The following is a 15,629-nucleotide window of genomic DNA, read 5'->3' on the forward strand; positions in this document are numbered from 1 at the left end:
ACCCCATGGTAACTAACTTACTAGGCACTGGAATGATGCCTGCCATCACCCCCACCCCGTGGTAACTAACTTACTAGGCACTGGAATGATGCCTGCCATCACCCCCACCCGGTGGTAACTAACTTACTGGGCACTGGAATTAAGCCTGGCACGTAGTGAGCACTCAGTGAGTGTTGGCCATCATTGCTTCAGCCCTCGAGCTCCTCTGTAGCCTTCAGCCCGTCCTCCATACTGTTCCTCAGTTACTCGTCTGTTCAAGAATGCTCCCACCATATACCCTTCTGTGGCTGCCCATTGCCTTCAGGATAGAGCCCAATTTTGGTTTAGAAGGTCTGGCTTATCTCTCCAGCCACGTTTTAGCACACCTTCTTCATATGCCTTTCCTCCATTTCTTGCCCATAGGCCTTTGCTTGAGCTTCAGTCACAACCTTGAATGCCCTTTCTGAACTCTTACTTGTCTTTTAGGAGTCTGTTCAGGGCCCACCTTCTCCAGGAAGCCTTCCCTAAGTCCTCTGGATGGGTTTGGTACTTCTATTTGAACATCCACAGCTCTGGCATCACTGCCCCATAAATGGTTGATTACCCATCCAGAGCTTTCTCCAGGGAAACCAGCCATCAGCTAGTTTTGCCAGGGTAGACGGGGCTGGTCGTGTTCTTTAAACAGATCACATGGAGCTGTCATTTGTGTAGGAGTTGTGGTCAGTGACACTCCTTATACTTCCCAAGTTAAGGTTGGTTCAGCTTGTGTTTCATGTTTAGTCCTCTATAAGTCAGTGATGGTTCAATGAATCCCACTAACTTACTCAAGTGGATGCCTGCCCCAGAACCCCCTGTGGCTGAGCAGAAAATCTGGGAAGCGGGTGTCAAAGATCTTATGGGTCATTGTCCAAGGGAGCTTTTCCAAGAATTTCTGCCAGTTCACAGTAAGACACGCATAAGCCCCTTCTAGTTCTCTTCTTATTGCCACATCTCCACCTTGCTGAAAAGGAGGGATCCTTCCTAGAACAGTGAGTGAGTCCTTATCATGCAAGAAAGGAAATCAGATTTGCTGTGGCCACTGTAGGAACCCTTAGTTGCAAGCCAGGTTTGCCTGGACTCCCTTGGCACTGGGCTGGATGGATTCAGATCTGTGAGTGTCACAAGCAGACTTGTATTTAATATCATTTTTGGACATGGTTGTTAGTGTGAGAGGAGAAGTGAATGCTTATAGTTCATGTCTGAGGTTTCATCCATGACCACTGGTGATCTCAGAAACATGTCATTTTCTAGACATGTTTGCACTTCTCTCATTTTGCTTTCTCTGAGTGGTCCTTGCATGGTATCTGCCTGTCATTGTAGATCCGGGTTATTAGATCAGTGAGCTGTATCAGACTCATTTCTGGATAGACCTGGGAGACATGTCTGGAATGTCTGGCTAGACATTCCTAGGTGAGTGTCTAGAATCCTGGCTCCAGCTTTTCAGTCAATCAAAAAAATATTTATTGGGCACCTACTGTGTGCCAGGCACTGTTCCTGGGGATACAGTAGTGAGCAAAATAGACAGAATCCCTGCTCTCATCAAGTTTATATTCTGCAAGGAAGAGAGAGATGATAAACAAGAGTGTAATAAGTTCTGTGAGAATCTGTGACTAGGCGTAGAAATCCAGGAAAGTCACTTCTCAGAGCTTTACTTGCCGTATCTATAAAAGGGATTCTGAATGTTCCTACATTTCAAGGCTATTGGGATTAAAATGAGATAAAGGCACGGAGGTACCCAGAAGATACATAGAAGGCACTCTGTAAATCTTTCTCTTTCTGCATCATCTCGCTCTGTGGATTTGGTGAGCTTTTTCCTTGCAAATTTAAAAGACCCTGCTTATCAGAGCCCAAAGGGGAAAACTAGTGTTACCTCTTCACAGTCCATCCCAGTTGCTTTTCAGGGGTCATTCCTGGTACCTATAGAACATATGAGAGCACCTTGAGGCTTCCTGACACATAGTAGGTATGCCAGGGTCCTCAGTCAGGTGTTAGACTGCTTGGTCAGACTTCGTAGTACCTCTTTGGAGAGCCAGAAGAGCAGCTTCCTTGATGGGCACACATCACATTTCATGCCAAGCAGGGAAGCGCAGTGAATATCTGCACCAAGCTATCTGCTATTGAGCAGCTGTTTTGAATCAATTCCAGTCATCAGGTGCTTCAGAAGAACCGAGACAGGGATTCCCAAGAGTCTGCTTCTTTGGAATGAGGTGTTTTTTTTTTTTTTTTTTAATTTTAAAAATCTTTCTCACATAAACCTTGAATTGACTGCGTGCCCTTCCATAAGTGGGAGTAAGATAAGCAGGAAACAGGTACAGCTGCAGGGCTTTCGCTGTGGGGAGCAGACACAGCTGTTGCTGGGCCTGTGTCAAGGAACAGGAACCCAGCCTTTTTTTTCCACCTGTGGAAATCAGCTGGGTGGTGCGTGGGCTTTCAGTCTGGAAGAGGGGAGAACTGGCCTGGGGCATCTCTTGGTTTTTGCTCCTGGAAATGAAACGCACACTAACCTCTCTGACCTGGGTCTCCGTCTTCTGTCTCCAGGCTGTGCACACCGGGATGCGGGCTCTCATCTATAATAACTCTCAGGCCGAGCAGTCGGGCATGAGAACCTACTACTTCAGCGCCGACACCCAGGAGGACATGAATGCTTGGGTCCGGGCCATGAACCAGGCTGCGCAGGTGCTGTCTCGATCGTCACTGAAGAGGTCAGTCCCCGTGGAGGGTCCCTGCCAGAGCGCTGCCTGTGTGGGAGGGGGACCCAGATTCCACCGTCCACTCGCTCCTGTTAAGCATTGCCCTCTCTTGGAATTTTAAATGGTGACTTCTTCCTGGAGGAGAACGCTTACAGAGCCAACACATACTGCCGGCAGAGCTGAGAGGTCCCCTGGGAATTATCGAGGCCACTGGCCTCATTAAGCAGAGAAATGGGAAGGACTGGAAGGGTGAAGTGACTGAAAAGGCTGGGATGCCCGGCCTTGGAACCTGGTCATGTTTCCCCCTCTTTTCAAAGTCAGGATACTGTTTGTCAGTCTTTCTCCTCTTGTGTGCGGCTGAAAGGACAACCTTGGGGCAACGTCTGGGGAGGAGGGAGCGGACAAGCAGGAAAGATCTTGAAACTGGAAATGCGCCGCCAACGGCCCACCACCGTGCTGTTGGGAGCTGACTTGGACACTGTCTTTCAGCTGCCTCTTCCCTCAAACGGGCCAAGCAGGGTACCATCGGGGATCTGGAGGTTCCTGAGTCTGTTGACTGTGGGTGATTCCCTGAGAGTGTGCGGACAAGGAACATGAGTGAAGTCAGTTGCTTGGAGAAGGTCAGGTAGCCCTGGAAAATCGGGGTGCCTTTAGTCAGTCCTCACCTGACATGAACCCCCTTCTTCGCTGGACATCTTGCTCTGTTTGGAGGCCCCTTTGACAAAGGTCTCTTAGGCCTTGTAAGAGTAGTGTCCTCCAGCAACCTGAAGACCGGATTCTCAGTAATTACAAATGAGTGGTTTTATTTTGTTCACTGTTTCCAACTCAATTTTTTGCGATTTGGGGTATTAGTGGTACTTCCTAGCTTCATATTCTCTTTCCTGAGACTAACAGGTCTTTGATATAATTAGTAGCCTTCCTCAAGAGGCAAGGTAGGGGTCAGCTTCTGCCCTTGGAGTTTCCGTAGTACCTAAGTTGAGCGTTTGTTGTGCCGGGTTTTTTCCGTCTACTTTTCAGTATCCTAGGCTTCAAGGGGCTATCATCTTTGAATCTTCTGCACACCTGACACATAGTAAGCTCTCAAATATCTATCGAGTGAGTAAGTGAGAGACTGAAAGATGAATGAATATGTTGGACAGGACAGGAACAGAGACTGTCCTGGCAGTTACCCCGTGGGCCCTGCATCAGCGGCTCTTGCCTATAGGCATTCAGTCAGGTTTGCCTCTCTTCCTAGCAGAGTCATCCAACCTGAATTTTTCTGTTGTGTGCATGATATGAATCGAAAGTCTGTGCCATTAGCCTGCAGGCAGTCTGTTCAGTGACATTGGCACTTCCACCTTCACCCCAGGAGAAGGAAATGGGCAGGTTTGACATGACTTACTCCTAGTGCACAATCTGGTCATGGAACCTCACTGTTTCCTTGTCTTTGTTGTTCATCAAAAACTATTTTTTTTGGTTGTGCTGAGTCTTAGTTGTGGCAGATGGAATCTTTAGTTGCTGCATGTGAATCCCTAGTTGCATCAAACCTGGGTCGCCTGCATTGGGAATGTGGAGTTTCAGCCACTGGACCACCAGGGAAGTTTTCCTCCATGCGACACACACGCAATAAGAAAAATATCCTTAGTCACCTTCCCAGTGTTACCTCTGTTACTAGGTTACCAGGGATCTCTTTGAACTATTTTCTGTTCATTTATGTGCATATATGCTCTTATAGAAATATAGAGGGGTTTTTTTGTGCTTTTTTAATAGCATGAATGATATTGATCTTGAAAGTCGTTCTGTATCAGTGTATATGGGCTGACTTTATTTTTGACTGTTGTATGGTATTTCATAATGTTAATGTACCATAGTGTAGTTAAGTATGTGCCCCATGTTGGATAGTTCATTTTGTATTCTCTTTTACAGCACAGTTGTGTAATGAAAAGCTTTGTACAAGCCTCTGCACGTGTGAGGCTTTCAGATTGTTGGGTCAATATACAGTGCCTCTTAAATTGTAACCAGTACTGCCAAACTGTCCTTTAAAGTAAGTTGTATTAATATGTTCCACTAGTGAGAGTGCTCATTTCTCCACATCTTTGCCAACCGTTGATATTATCAGTCTTTTGCTTTTGCTGAGCTGCTGTGTAGATAAGTGGTATCTGTTTATTTTAATGTGTGTTTTCATGATGATGGGGATCTTTTATATTTATTGGTCACTTGTATTCCTCTGCAGTGAATTGCTGGTACCTATTCTCTGCATTTCCTAGTGAGTTCCTTGCTTTTCTTCGATGCTTCCTTTCCTCCACGGGTTGAAATTGGCCCAGTTGGGAATGCTGCTTGGCCTCTTGCAGAGGTTGGCTGTAGGCTCTCAGTTGTGTTATTTAAGAGAATCTGCTTTCCCCCTCTTTTCAAAGTCAGGATACTGTTTGTCAGTCTGTAACATTCTGGCATTTTCTGTGTTCTCTTGGATTCCTCAGAGATGGTCTGAGAGGTTTCTAGAGCCCATCTTCGAGTTCCCTTCGGGCCCTGGGGTTCTGACAGCTGGACTTTTCCCATATTCCTTGCCATCTTGGTCTTTCGGTCTCTCTGAACCAAGGTTGTTCTCTTATTCATGGTGAGGTCACTCACCTTGATGAAGATATGGAAATAAATTCAGAAGTTGAAGAATTCAACTTTATTTGTAGTGTGGTCATCTTCCCAAGCAGAGATACCTCTTATTATTATTATTTTTTTTAAGTTCTCCCCTCCTTTATTTTAATTCTTAGAAAATAGAAAGTTTTGTTTTATTTTGCTTTGCTTTAAGTAAACAAATCTCCGTTCTTTCTATACTTTACCGTTTGCGGTCATTTGCGTGGGCCCATTCCACTGGGTTTGTGCTTGATGCATTTCTCATAATGGGAGCTCTGAGTGCTCCCTGTGTTGTTACACTGGTTTGTTTCCACCAGCAATGTCAGATAGGTTCATTCTTGTGGCCCAGCTTTGCCCAGTTGTCTTGTGCCTGACTTGGGCACCGGGTCAAAGATAACTTGAGAATGAGATCAGGCTTAACAGGAAAATGTGCTGTAATTGATAAGTGATGTCTGCCTGAACTGTTTAGGATGAATTTGCTAGCTAAGGTTAGAGGTTTTTTTTTTTTTTTACTTTTTCCTACAAGAGGATTTTGTAATTAACTCTCAGATTTTGCTTTCAGAGAGGCTCCTTCCCTTCTCCACTGGGCTGCCTTCCAGATCTCAGGCCATTTTATTATCTCTGGCTTTTTTCTGAACTTTTAAAATGTGTTCTTGCTATGCTCATAATAAACTCTTGAAATCCCATGGTCATCTTTGCCCAAGGTTTCTTCCCTGTTTAAAGAAACATAAACAAAACTTGTTCTACCTTCTGACTCAGTAAAACCAGAGTAGTATTTCCTCTTAATTTTCTGAGAGATGAAACTGTCAGCCAAGGGAATTCAGACTTATTAAATGTTCTATTTTTCTGAATAAGATGTTCAGACATTTAGTTAGTGAGACGTATTCATCATGTAAGACTACATCTTGCCTCTCCTCCACGTTGGTGATCTGCTCTGGAAACCTCCAGCTCTGTTCCGTGGGCGGTCCCAACAGTAGCTTTTCCTTCTTTCCCTCCTTGATTCTCACCCAAATGGTTCTATTCTTATTCACATAGGCAGATTCTTTCTTTATGAATGTGGTATGGTAGGGCTTCTTATTACAGGTTACAAAATGCAAATTTATCTTAAAAGGGGAGGAGTTTATTGATCCACGGCACTGAAAAGTTCAGGATAACTACAGCTTTAGAAAACAGCGGTGGTCAAGGATCAGACAGTATCATTGCACATCATCTCTCTCCCCACTGGGCTGGATTCATTCCTGAACTCTGTGTAGAGGTCCCTGGCAGATATGGGGTCTGGTGGCTAGATGGCTGCAGTAGCCCCAGACTTAGGTCATCTGAGTTAAGTCCAGTAGGAAAGAACCGGAGTCTTACCCAAAAGCTCTGAGATCTCTTCTGATCAGACCGGCTTAGGTCACAGGGATTCCCCAAGTCACCTACCATGGCCCGGGAGTGCACGTGCTGACTGACACAGGCCTGAGATACATGCTTCACTTCGAGAACCTGACTGTAGGGACTGAGAGTGAGGTGGGGCTGCATTCCTAAGCGACGTTAGGGCTGTGGACAGAGGAAGGGGAAATGACTTGATGGGATGTGATAAATGATGTGCAAGCAACCAGTATCCAAGCCACTTCTACTATATCGATTTCTTTTGCCTTAAGTACTATCTCCTCCTGGGTTTAGTCTCTGAAGTCGGACAGGCCAGACTTTAAACACACCTCTGCTGCTACTTTCTAGCTGTGTCACTTGTGCAATTTAGGCATGCTTTTTAAACAAATTTTTCTAGTTCATCAGATTTTTGTAAAAATGAAATGAATGTGTAAAGTGCTTACTTGTTGCCTAAGACATAGTTGGTACTCCATATTCAATATGCTAGCTCCCATAGGTTTTAACAGCGTCATTTTTTCTTTGCACCCGTCCAGTTTCATTGTTAATCCTCTGAATTACACGACGATGAATCTCCTGTGGGCACATCATACTCTCCTCCTCTCCAGGATGTGCCCATCCCTTAGCAGTGGGAGCTGTGGTTCAGCAACGCAGGCTTCCTGCAGGACCGTCCCTCAGCCCCTCACTGTCTCCTCCTCCAGCCTCTTCCTACATTGTTCCTCTAACCCCAGAGGGAGCCGAGCACCCTTGCTGTACTCCCTTTCATTGTCCTCTTGTTCCCTACAGGCTTCAGGGTCTCTTGATGGACAAGCATTCTCGAGCCCCCACCCCTTTCCATCAGGGATGCTGAGCACTATGGCCAGAGCCCACCCTCTCCCTCCTTCTGTCCATAATTTCTTCTCCCTTATTTCCATGTTCTTCCACTTGCCAGATTTTGGATTCTGGTTTTTTATTCCCTACAGCCTCCTTAAAATCTGTCTTCCAAGCTCCTCCATTGAACTGCCTTTTCCCCCCCCTCTTATCTAAGGATGTCTTGTCCTCTCCAAGAAGCTAAAGTACTAAGCAAGGAGGGCAGCTTGTTGTTACAGTTCACAGAACTGACAAGCAGCTCAGATAGGAGGGCCTATCGGAAGGCAACTGACCTCTTTGTTTTCAGCTTCCCAACCTCTCTGGTCTCTACATAACTATGTGGTCTCAGTGTAACTATAGTCCTGTCATGGAATTGAGGGGTCTTATAGTCCAGTCACCGTTAGAGTAAAATCCAATCTCCTTAGTACGGCTTTTGATCCCTGGCTGGGTCTGTTCCCTGTAGGTCCTCTAGGCCTTGCCCATCTGCTCCCCTGGCCCTCACCCTTACTAGGACCACTCAGCACATCCTTCAGGGCCTAGCTTACTTGTATTTCTTTCTTCTTTGACTCTCAGTATGTTAGATGCTTCTGCTTATAGCACTGTGTTGTTCCTCATGCAGAGAACTTTCATGCTAAAGTTATGTTGGCCTGCTTTCTCTTTGTCACCCCTGCTAGACTGTAAGTTCCTTAGAAGTGAGAATGGTGCCTGGCACATAGTCAGTTAAAGGACGGTGCATGGATGTTTGGCTGGCTGGACAGGTGAGTGGTTAGGTCGATGAATGAAACTTCTCCCTGAAACATCCCCTGAGGGATGTTCAAATAGGGATTTCGGGTGTCTGAGAGCAGGCTGAGCACTGTTGTGGGACTGGTTGTGGGGATTCAGTCTGCTCAGAAGTGGGCCACACGTTTCTGGCTCTCTCCACTCTCTTCAGAGAATGGAATCTTTGGCCTTTCAGACCCTGACCACTTTGGTTAAAGTGTGACAGAACAACGCCTGAGGTTGGACAAGCTCCTTAGACCCTTGACAGAAGTAACTTATAGACATGCTTTCAACCCCAGTACAGGGCTAAGGAGTTGGATCAGATGGAATTTGAGTCCTGCTTATTTCACTGGTTGAGCTTCCCTGGTGGCTCAGACAGTAAAGAATCCACCTGCAATGTGCGAGACCGGGTTCGATCTTTGGGTTGGGAAGATCCCCTGGAGAAGGGAACGGCTATCCATTCCAGTATTCTTGCCTGGAGAATTCCATGGACAGAGGAACCTGGCAGGCTACAGTCCATGGGGTCACAAAGAGTTGGACACGACTGAGCGACTTTCATGTCACTGGTTGCATGATCAGGGCAAGTTGCTTTTCCACTCTGAGCTTCGTGTTCATTACCTATAATAAAAAAATATTTCTAGCTTGGTGTGATGATAAGAGATAATATTTAAAGTCCTTTAGCTCAGGGTTTTACAGCTAGTAAGTGCTCCCCATAATCCCTATCCTTCAGTAGAGACAATTTATTTTCAGTAAGCTGGTGCTCATGTGAGTGCCCTCAGCCTCTCTGGGCTTGACAGTCCTGACCTTGCAAGATTGCTCTAGGGGTTAGAGATGGTCTGTGCTGGGTTCCTGGCACACAGTAGGACCCAGCATAAAACAGCCAAGCATTGGCCACAAAAAATGAGTGACCCAGACTGGAACTGCCATAGACAGACTGAAAGTGAGTGAGCTCGGTGCGTGCCAGAACTCCAGACTGGCTCAGGTTGGGCTGTGGTAATTGAGCGCTACTCACCCAGGTAGAGGAAGAGGAAAGGATTCTCCAGGCAGGAATGAACAAAGTGAGGAGACCTGGCAGCCATTACATCTTTCCTCTCTTCTTTGTCTGGTTTGTCAGGTCCTTAAAACTTCACGAGGGACTTTGTCAGTAGCCACTGCTGCGAGGAGTGACGGCCTGAGCTTGGCAGTGTGGTGTTCATTTGTCCTTCAGCCTCACTCTTCTCTGGGGGAGGACAGACCCACCTATTGTTTATTTACAGCAGAGCCTGAACGGTAGCCAGCTATCTTCTCCCATCCCAGGGGAACTGCCCTAGTTAAGTCTGGGAAAAGAAGAAACCAACTTCTGTCTCCATTTTTCTCCAGACGTTTCTGTCATCAAATTCAGGAACTAATTCAAGTGAGCAAGCCTGCCTGTGGGCTTCCTAGAGACTCTGGAGCCATTTGCTTCAGCCTTTTATACAAGGCTGTGGACTGCACAGTGTGGGTTTCAGCTTTTGAGCCCACTGTCCTCCTGAGCCTTGGGGTCAGTGCTCAGGACTTGGCATCTGTTGACACTGGCTGAGCTGGTTTTCCAGGACAGAATTTTTTTTTTCCCCAAACTTTAAACTTTTTTATTTTGTATTGGATAGAGCTGATTAACATTGTTGTGATAATTTCAGGTGAACAGTGCAGGGACTCAGCCATACATATACACGAATCCATTCTCCCCAAACTCCCCTCCCATCCAGGCTGCCACATAACATTGAGCAGAGTTCCCTGTGCTATTCAGTAGCTGGACAGGAACATCTGCCACCTGATGTTGAGACAAACACTCCAAGGATGTCAATGGCCTGACCCTTGTTCCTGGGCTGTTAGTTTGGTCATTTAGGTATGGTGAGCAGGGAGGGATCCTCCAGTGGGACTGTGACAGATGGGCTGTGTCTGCCAACAGGACTGAAGTCCAGCTAAGTCCGTACAAGCTGTGTGTGGTTCCTTTTCTCGCTCAGGTCTTTGCATGAGATTTCCGGTGTGTGTGAAGTATCTATGTAACATTAAGAAAGAAGTAAATATTATTCCTTATTTCCTGGTGAAATAAAGGGTTTGGAAGCAGAATAAAATAATAGTGTCACCTGCTTGGTATGATCTGTTACCTTCTGAGTTCTTGTGAAGGACAGGAATAAGATAGAAGTATCCTCAGCCTGAGATTTGCGCTCTTCCCACTTGCAGGGGAAGCAAGAATGTTCTCTAAGCAGACATAAAGTGTTGCTGTCATGTGCTGAAAGTGGCCGGGGCAGGGCTCAGCCCCTTGTATCAGGGATTACGTTTGGTTGCCTGTGATAGAACAACTCAACTTAGAGCGGTGTAATCAAATTGGGTTTTAGTTTTCTCACTAATAGGAATCCACAGTTAGTTAGTTCTGGCTCATATAGTAGCTCCATGATGCTGTCAGGGACCTGGGCTCTTTCTTACTTTCTACCCAGGTTTTGATAAGTGGCTTTCATCTGCATTTTTGTCACCTTGCATTCCAGTCTAAGTTCTAGGCAGGAAGAAGGGGAAGGTTAGCCAAGCCAGGTAAGTGTTCTTTCTTTTAAAGGCTTTCCTGGGAGACCCATCCAACAATTTCTGCATACATCTTATTGGCCAGATTTATGTTACCTGATCACCCCCAGCTCCAAGGGAGGTTAGGAAATGTGAGTTTTTTGTTGGGTACATTGCTGCTTTGAAAAAATGGGGGCAAGGAAGGAAAAGATGTGGGAAGCTAGTACATTTATATTTGGTGATGGCTTCCCTGGTGGCTCAGACAGTAAAGAATCTGCCTGCAAAGTGGGAGACCCGAGTTTGATCCCTGGGTCAGGAAGATGCCCTGGAGAAGGAATGGCATCCCACTCCAGTATTCCCGCCTGGGGAAGGCCGTTCCACGGACGGAGGAGCCTGGCAGGATGCATTCCATGGGGTCGCAGAGAGTCAGACATGACTGAGCAACTAACACACGCACTTTAGGTGCCAGACCCAGCGCGGTGCTCTTTCTGTGCATCGTCTCCTTGATTCCTCATAAGAACCCAAGGAGGTAGGGCTTGTTGTCCCCATTTTGCAGATGAGGAACCTGAGACCAGAGAGGTCAGGGAATTGCCCAAGGTCACTCAGCTTCTATGGGCTGGAGCCAGCTGTTGAATCCAGGTCTGCCTGGCACTAATCCTATGCACTCTGGGTTTGTCATGCTTGGAAAGTGACGCATGTGGCTACAGTGATCACCAAATGTCAGGAACTCCTTGTGTTTTTAAATAGCCAGCGACACCAGGTACTCGCATCAACAGTAACGACCTGCACAGGAAGGGCTGTTGTCGTCTTAGCTGAACATCAATGCCGTGCATGGCCTGTTCTCTGAATGACACGGTCACTGACAGCCAAGGGGTATGTCCTTCTTTCCCCACCGCTGTGCTAAATCGAGTGCTGCAGATGTATTGTGTGACAGGTCTCCTGATTTGAGAGGTCATATGTTACATTGCAGGGAATTCAAAGAGACAGGGAGAAGACCAAAAAACACTTTTGCCTTAAATCCTGTAACTTAGCAAGTTAAATGTTTAAGTCAGGTAAGGTGGGGGAGTCGGGAACATTCCCTTCACTTTTTTTACCTGTAGCCATAGCCTGAATATTTTGGACACAAAGGCATCTATCTTATCTTGGGTAAGGCCCAACAGCTGTCGAAACAGGAGCTGTTGTTCATAACCCCAAGTCTTAGGGCTGGGTGGCAAGCAGACCCCCATTCTTTTAGGCACCCTGTTAGGGTTTGTTTTGCAGTAAATGCTGGTGTCAATCTGAGAAAAAGTTTATCTGAGAAAAAAGTTTTATCTTTCTCAGTCAACTTTATTTTTAGGACATATTGGCATGTGTTGGGATGTATACAATCATATATATACACAGACAGTAAGGATTAAGATTTATAGTTATAAGTTAACTCCAAGGTTAGAAAAGACTGGCAAACTCCATGATTTGGGATCAGCTCAAGAGAACAGTGTTAAATGTGGTTACTATGATTAAATCAGGCTTTAGGGTTGTCTGGCTCTGGTAGCAGAGGCTATTTTCTATACTATATCCCTAAGTGCTCGCCTCAGTGGGAATGTATAGGTTCTCAGTAAAGACATGGAGGTTGAAAGAAAAATCCTCATTACAGTTGGTTGGGCTAAGATATTGTACCCATAACCCCTGAGTTCTGAAGTTGAAGAAATCCTCTCCTTTTTAATTTAAAATTTATTTTATTGAAATAGTTGATTTACAATGTGTTAATTTCTGCTGTATAGGAAAGTTATTCAGTTTTATATATGTATACACACACACATATATATACATACATATATATACACACACATAAATATACATATTCTTTTTCATAATCTTTTCAATTATGGTTTATCAGAGGTTCCTGTATATAATTCCCTATGCTATTCAGTAGGACCTCATTGTTTATCCATTCTATATGTAATAGTGTAATAGTTTGCATCTGCTAATCCCAAACTCCCAATCTATCCCACCCTTCCCTCCTGCCACTCCCCACCCCCACAACCATAAGTCTGTTCTGTGTCTGTGGGTCTGTTTCATAGACAGATTCATTTGTGTCATATTTTAGATTCCACATGTAAGTGATATCATGTGGTGGTCGTCTTTCTCTTTTTGAATTACTTCACTTGTATGATACTCTCTAGGTCCATCCATGTTGTTACAAATGGCATTATTTCATTCTTTTTAATGGCTGAGTAATATTGCATTGTGTATGTGTACCACATCTTTATGCATTCATCTGTCAGTTGAAGAAACCCTCTTTTCCCTTCAATCAGTGTCTTCCATTTGGATGCATATTTGTTTCACTGCATATTTGTTTGCAGTGTTTCACTTTCACAGTGAAAGCATATTTGTTTCACTTTTATGACAAGGTGTGAAAAGAAAGAGAAAGTTAAAATTTATAAAGTGTACTTTGTAGAACAGAGTTGTCCCTTTAAAAACTTCCAGTAAGAATTACTTTTTCTGAAAATTCCCTGGCTGTCCAAAGGATAGGACTCCATGCTTTACTGCTCAAGGCTTGGGTTCAATCCCTGGTCAGGGAACTAATATCCCACAAAGCCGCATGGCACAGCCAAAAAAGAAAAAGAATTACTTTTTCTTAAAAGTGTGGGCCCTTGAATATTTCACATGTTTCTTCTACTAGAGGTTATAGACCCACCAGACTTTAGGAATGGAAAGGTTTTTAAAAGTCACCATCTAAATATGTCAATATAAAATGATGTAATAGGACTCCTTCTACTGTGAGTAACAGAGCCCAAACTCAGACTAGCTTAAGTGAGAAACAATTTATTGATGTACAACCAAAAAGTCCAAAGATATATCTGGTTTAGGTATGGCTAAATCTAGGGGTTCAGGACAAGTCTTTAAGATTCTATTTCTCTCCATCTGCTTTCATTCTCAGATGTGTGTGTGCTAAGTCGCTTCGGTTGTGTCTGACTCTGCTTCCCTGTGGACTGTGGCCCTCCAGGCTCCTCTGTTTGTGGGATTCTCCAGGCAAGAATACTGGAGTGGCTTGCCATGTGCTCTTCCACCAGGATCTTCCCAATCCAGGGATCAAACTCATGGCTCTTACATCTCCTGCATTGGCAGCCACCCTTTACCACTAGCGCCACCTGGGAAGCCTCATTCTCAGATAGCTGTTTCCTATGTAGTTGTAGCAGCTCAAGACCAGCTCCAACCAAAGTCCCAGAACTAGCTCTGAATGGCCTGGATTGGGTGACCTGTTAGCCTGTGAGCCAGTCACTGAGACTTGGAGCCTCAGGTTGAAAGGGACCAGTAGAGTCAGCAGGACCTAAACTACAGGTACTGAGAGTGGGATAGGATGATCCCCAAGTGAAAATTCAAACTGTGTTAGCAGAAGGGGTGGGAGATGGGGGAAAGATGTCTCCTAGTGATGGATAGAGGAAGTCCAAAGAAGCTTTTTCTTTCCCCCCAAAAGCTTTGGGCTTTCATGGAAAAGTAATGAGTACATGGGGCTTCCCAAGTGGTGCAGTGTTAAAGAATCCACCTACCAATTGCAGGAGATGTGGGTTCAATCTTTGGGTTGGGAAGATCATCTGGGGTGGAAATAGCAACCCACTCCAGTATTCTTGCCTGGAAAATTCCGTGGACAGAGGAGCCTGGTGGTCTACAGTCCATGGGGTCACAGAACATCAAACGTGACTGAGCAGACACAGCACACAGGAGTAGTGGGCACGGACATGAGATATGAGATTGCTTTCCTCAGTTTCCATGCCTGTGTTAAGGCTGACAGGCCAGCACACATGAAGAAGCAGACCTGTGCTAGCGGTGGTATTTTCACTTTATATTGACATTTTAACCAGCTCCCTCACTGGATGGATTCTCCCTTGAATCTGTGCTGATTATTGGTAGTTGAAGTTCTGAGGTTGTTGCAAGGACACCTGAGGTCTGGCCATTGAGATGTAAATGCAGCAGCACCTCTGATGTTCATTCTTCTGTTGAACCTTCAGCCTTGGCCATTTCAAGAAGTGATGGACGTCAAGGCCAGGACCTTTTTACCAGGAGTATAAGTCGACTGGCTGCCTGTCCAAGAGTCCATGGTAATTTTTCTGGTCCTTTTGAGCTGGGCTGGAGTGTGTTCCCCTGCCTCCTCAGTCTAAATTCTGCTAAGCATATGGAGCTGCTGCTGTGTCCCCAGTACCAAGTAATGAGGATGCAGATACAATTTGGACTCAAGGAGTGGGGAGAGAGGCAGCTTCCAGTGGGAGATGGGCCATGAAAAAGGCTTTCTTCTCTATGCCCTGGAAGCTCTTTAGCCTCAGCACACATCCTCACCTGTCACCACTGCCCCCTTCTCTATAGTTTCCAGGTCTGCGTGTGTGTCAGATCATAGACAAACAGACGGAGAGGCTGTAGAGAGTGGTGGCCCCAGTACTTGGACTCTGCAGTCTGCCTGGAATTAAGCCCTGGTGCCTCTTTTTCCCAGCAGGATGGTCTTGGGCAAATCATTTATCTTTTCTGTGCCTCAGTTTCCTTATCTCTGAAATCTGACTAATGATGCTTCAGAAAATTGTTATGTCCATGTTCTTACATTCCTGTTAGAGCAGTTCCTTGACAAGATAGGTAAGTGGTCATATCGAGAGATTGCCATGCTGACTCTTCACTCAACATCTTGGAGGACTGTTAATTATGCTGCTCATTGTATTTTGGGCTATGCTAGATGCCAGCGGGGGAGACCCTGGACTCAGGAACTTTCTATCCAAGCTAACCTGCCCCAGACAGACAGGCCATTTATTTGTTCAGTAGTGTTTATAGAGCTGCTATTCTGTACCATCATTATGTGGAAGT

General features: G+C 45.4%; 1 protein-coding gene across 14 annotated transcripts in view; it reads left to right on the top strand.

Moving 5' to 3' along the window:
- Window positions 1-15,629, top strand: part of PLEKHA7 (pleckstrin homology domain containing A7) — a 253,670-nt gene that overhangs the window by 185,837 nt on the left and 52,204 nt on the right. For all 14 annotated transcript variants that reach the window (XR_008702964.1, XM_055548476.1, XM_055548477.1 and 11 more), the window contains one exon: window positions 2,557-2,720. Coding sequence is in view for 13 of the 14 variants with exons in the window: in XM_055548476.1 (XP_055404451.1) it covers window positions 2,557-2,720 (164 nt within the window). In the remaining variant the exon portion in view is untranslated. The remainder of the gene's footprint in view (window positions 1-2,556; window positions 2,721-15,629) is intronic.

The sequence above is a fragment of the Bubalus kerabau genome, chromosome 15 (genome assembly GCF_029407905.1).
Source record: "Bubalus kerabau isolate K-KA32 ecotype Philippines breed swamp buffalo chromosome 15, PCC_UOA_SB_1v2, whole genome shotgun sequence".
In the NCBI taxonomy this organism is placed as follows: domain Eukaryota; kingdom Metazoa; phylum Chordata; class Mammalia; order Artiodactyla; family Bovidae; genus Bubalus; species Bubalus kerabau.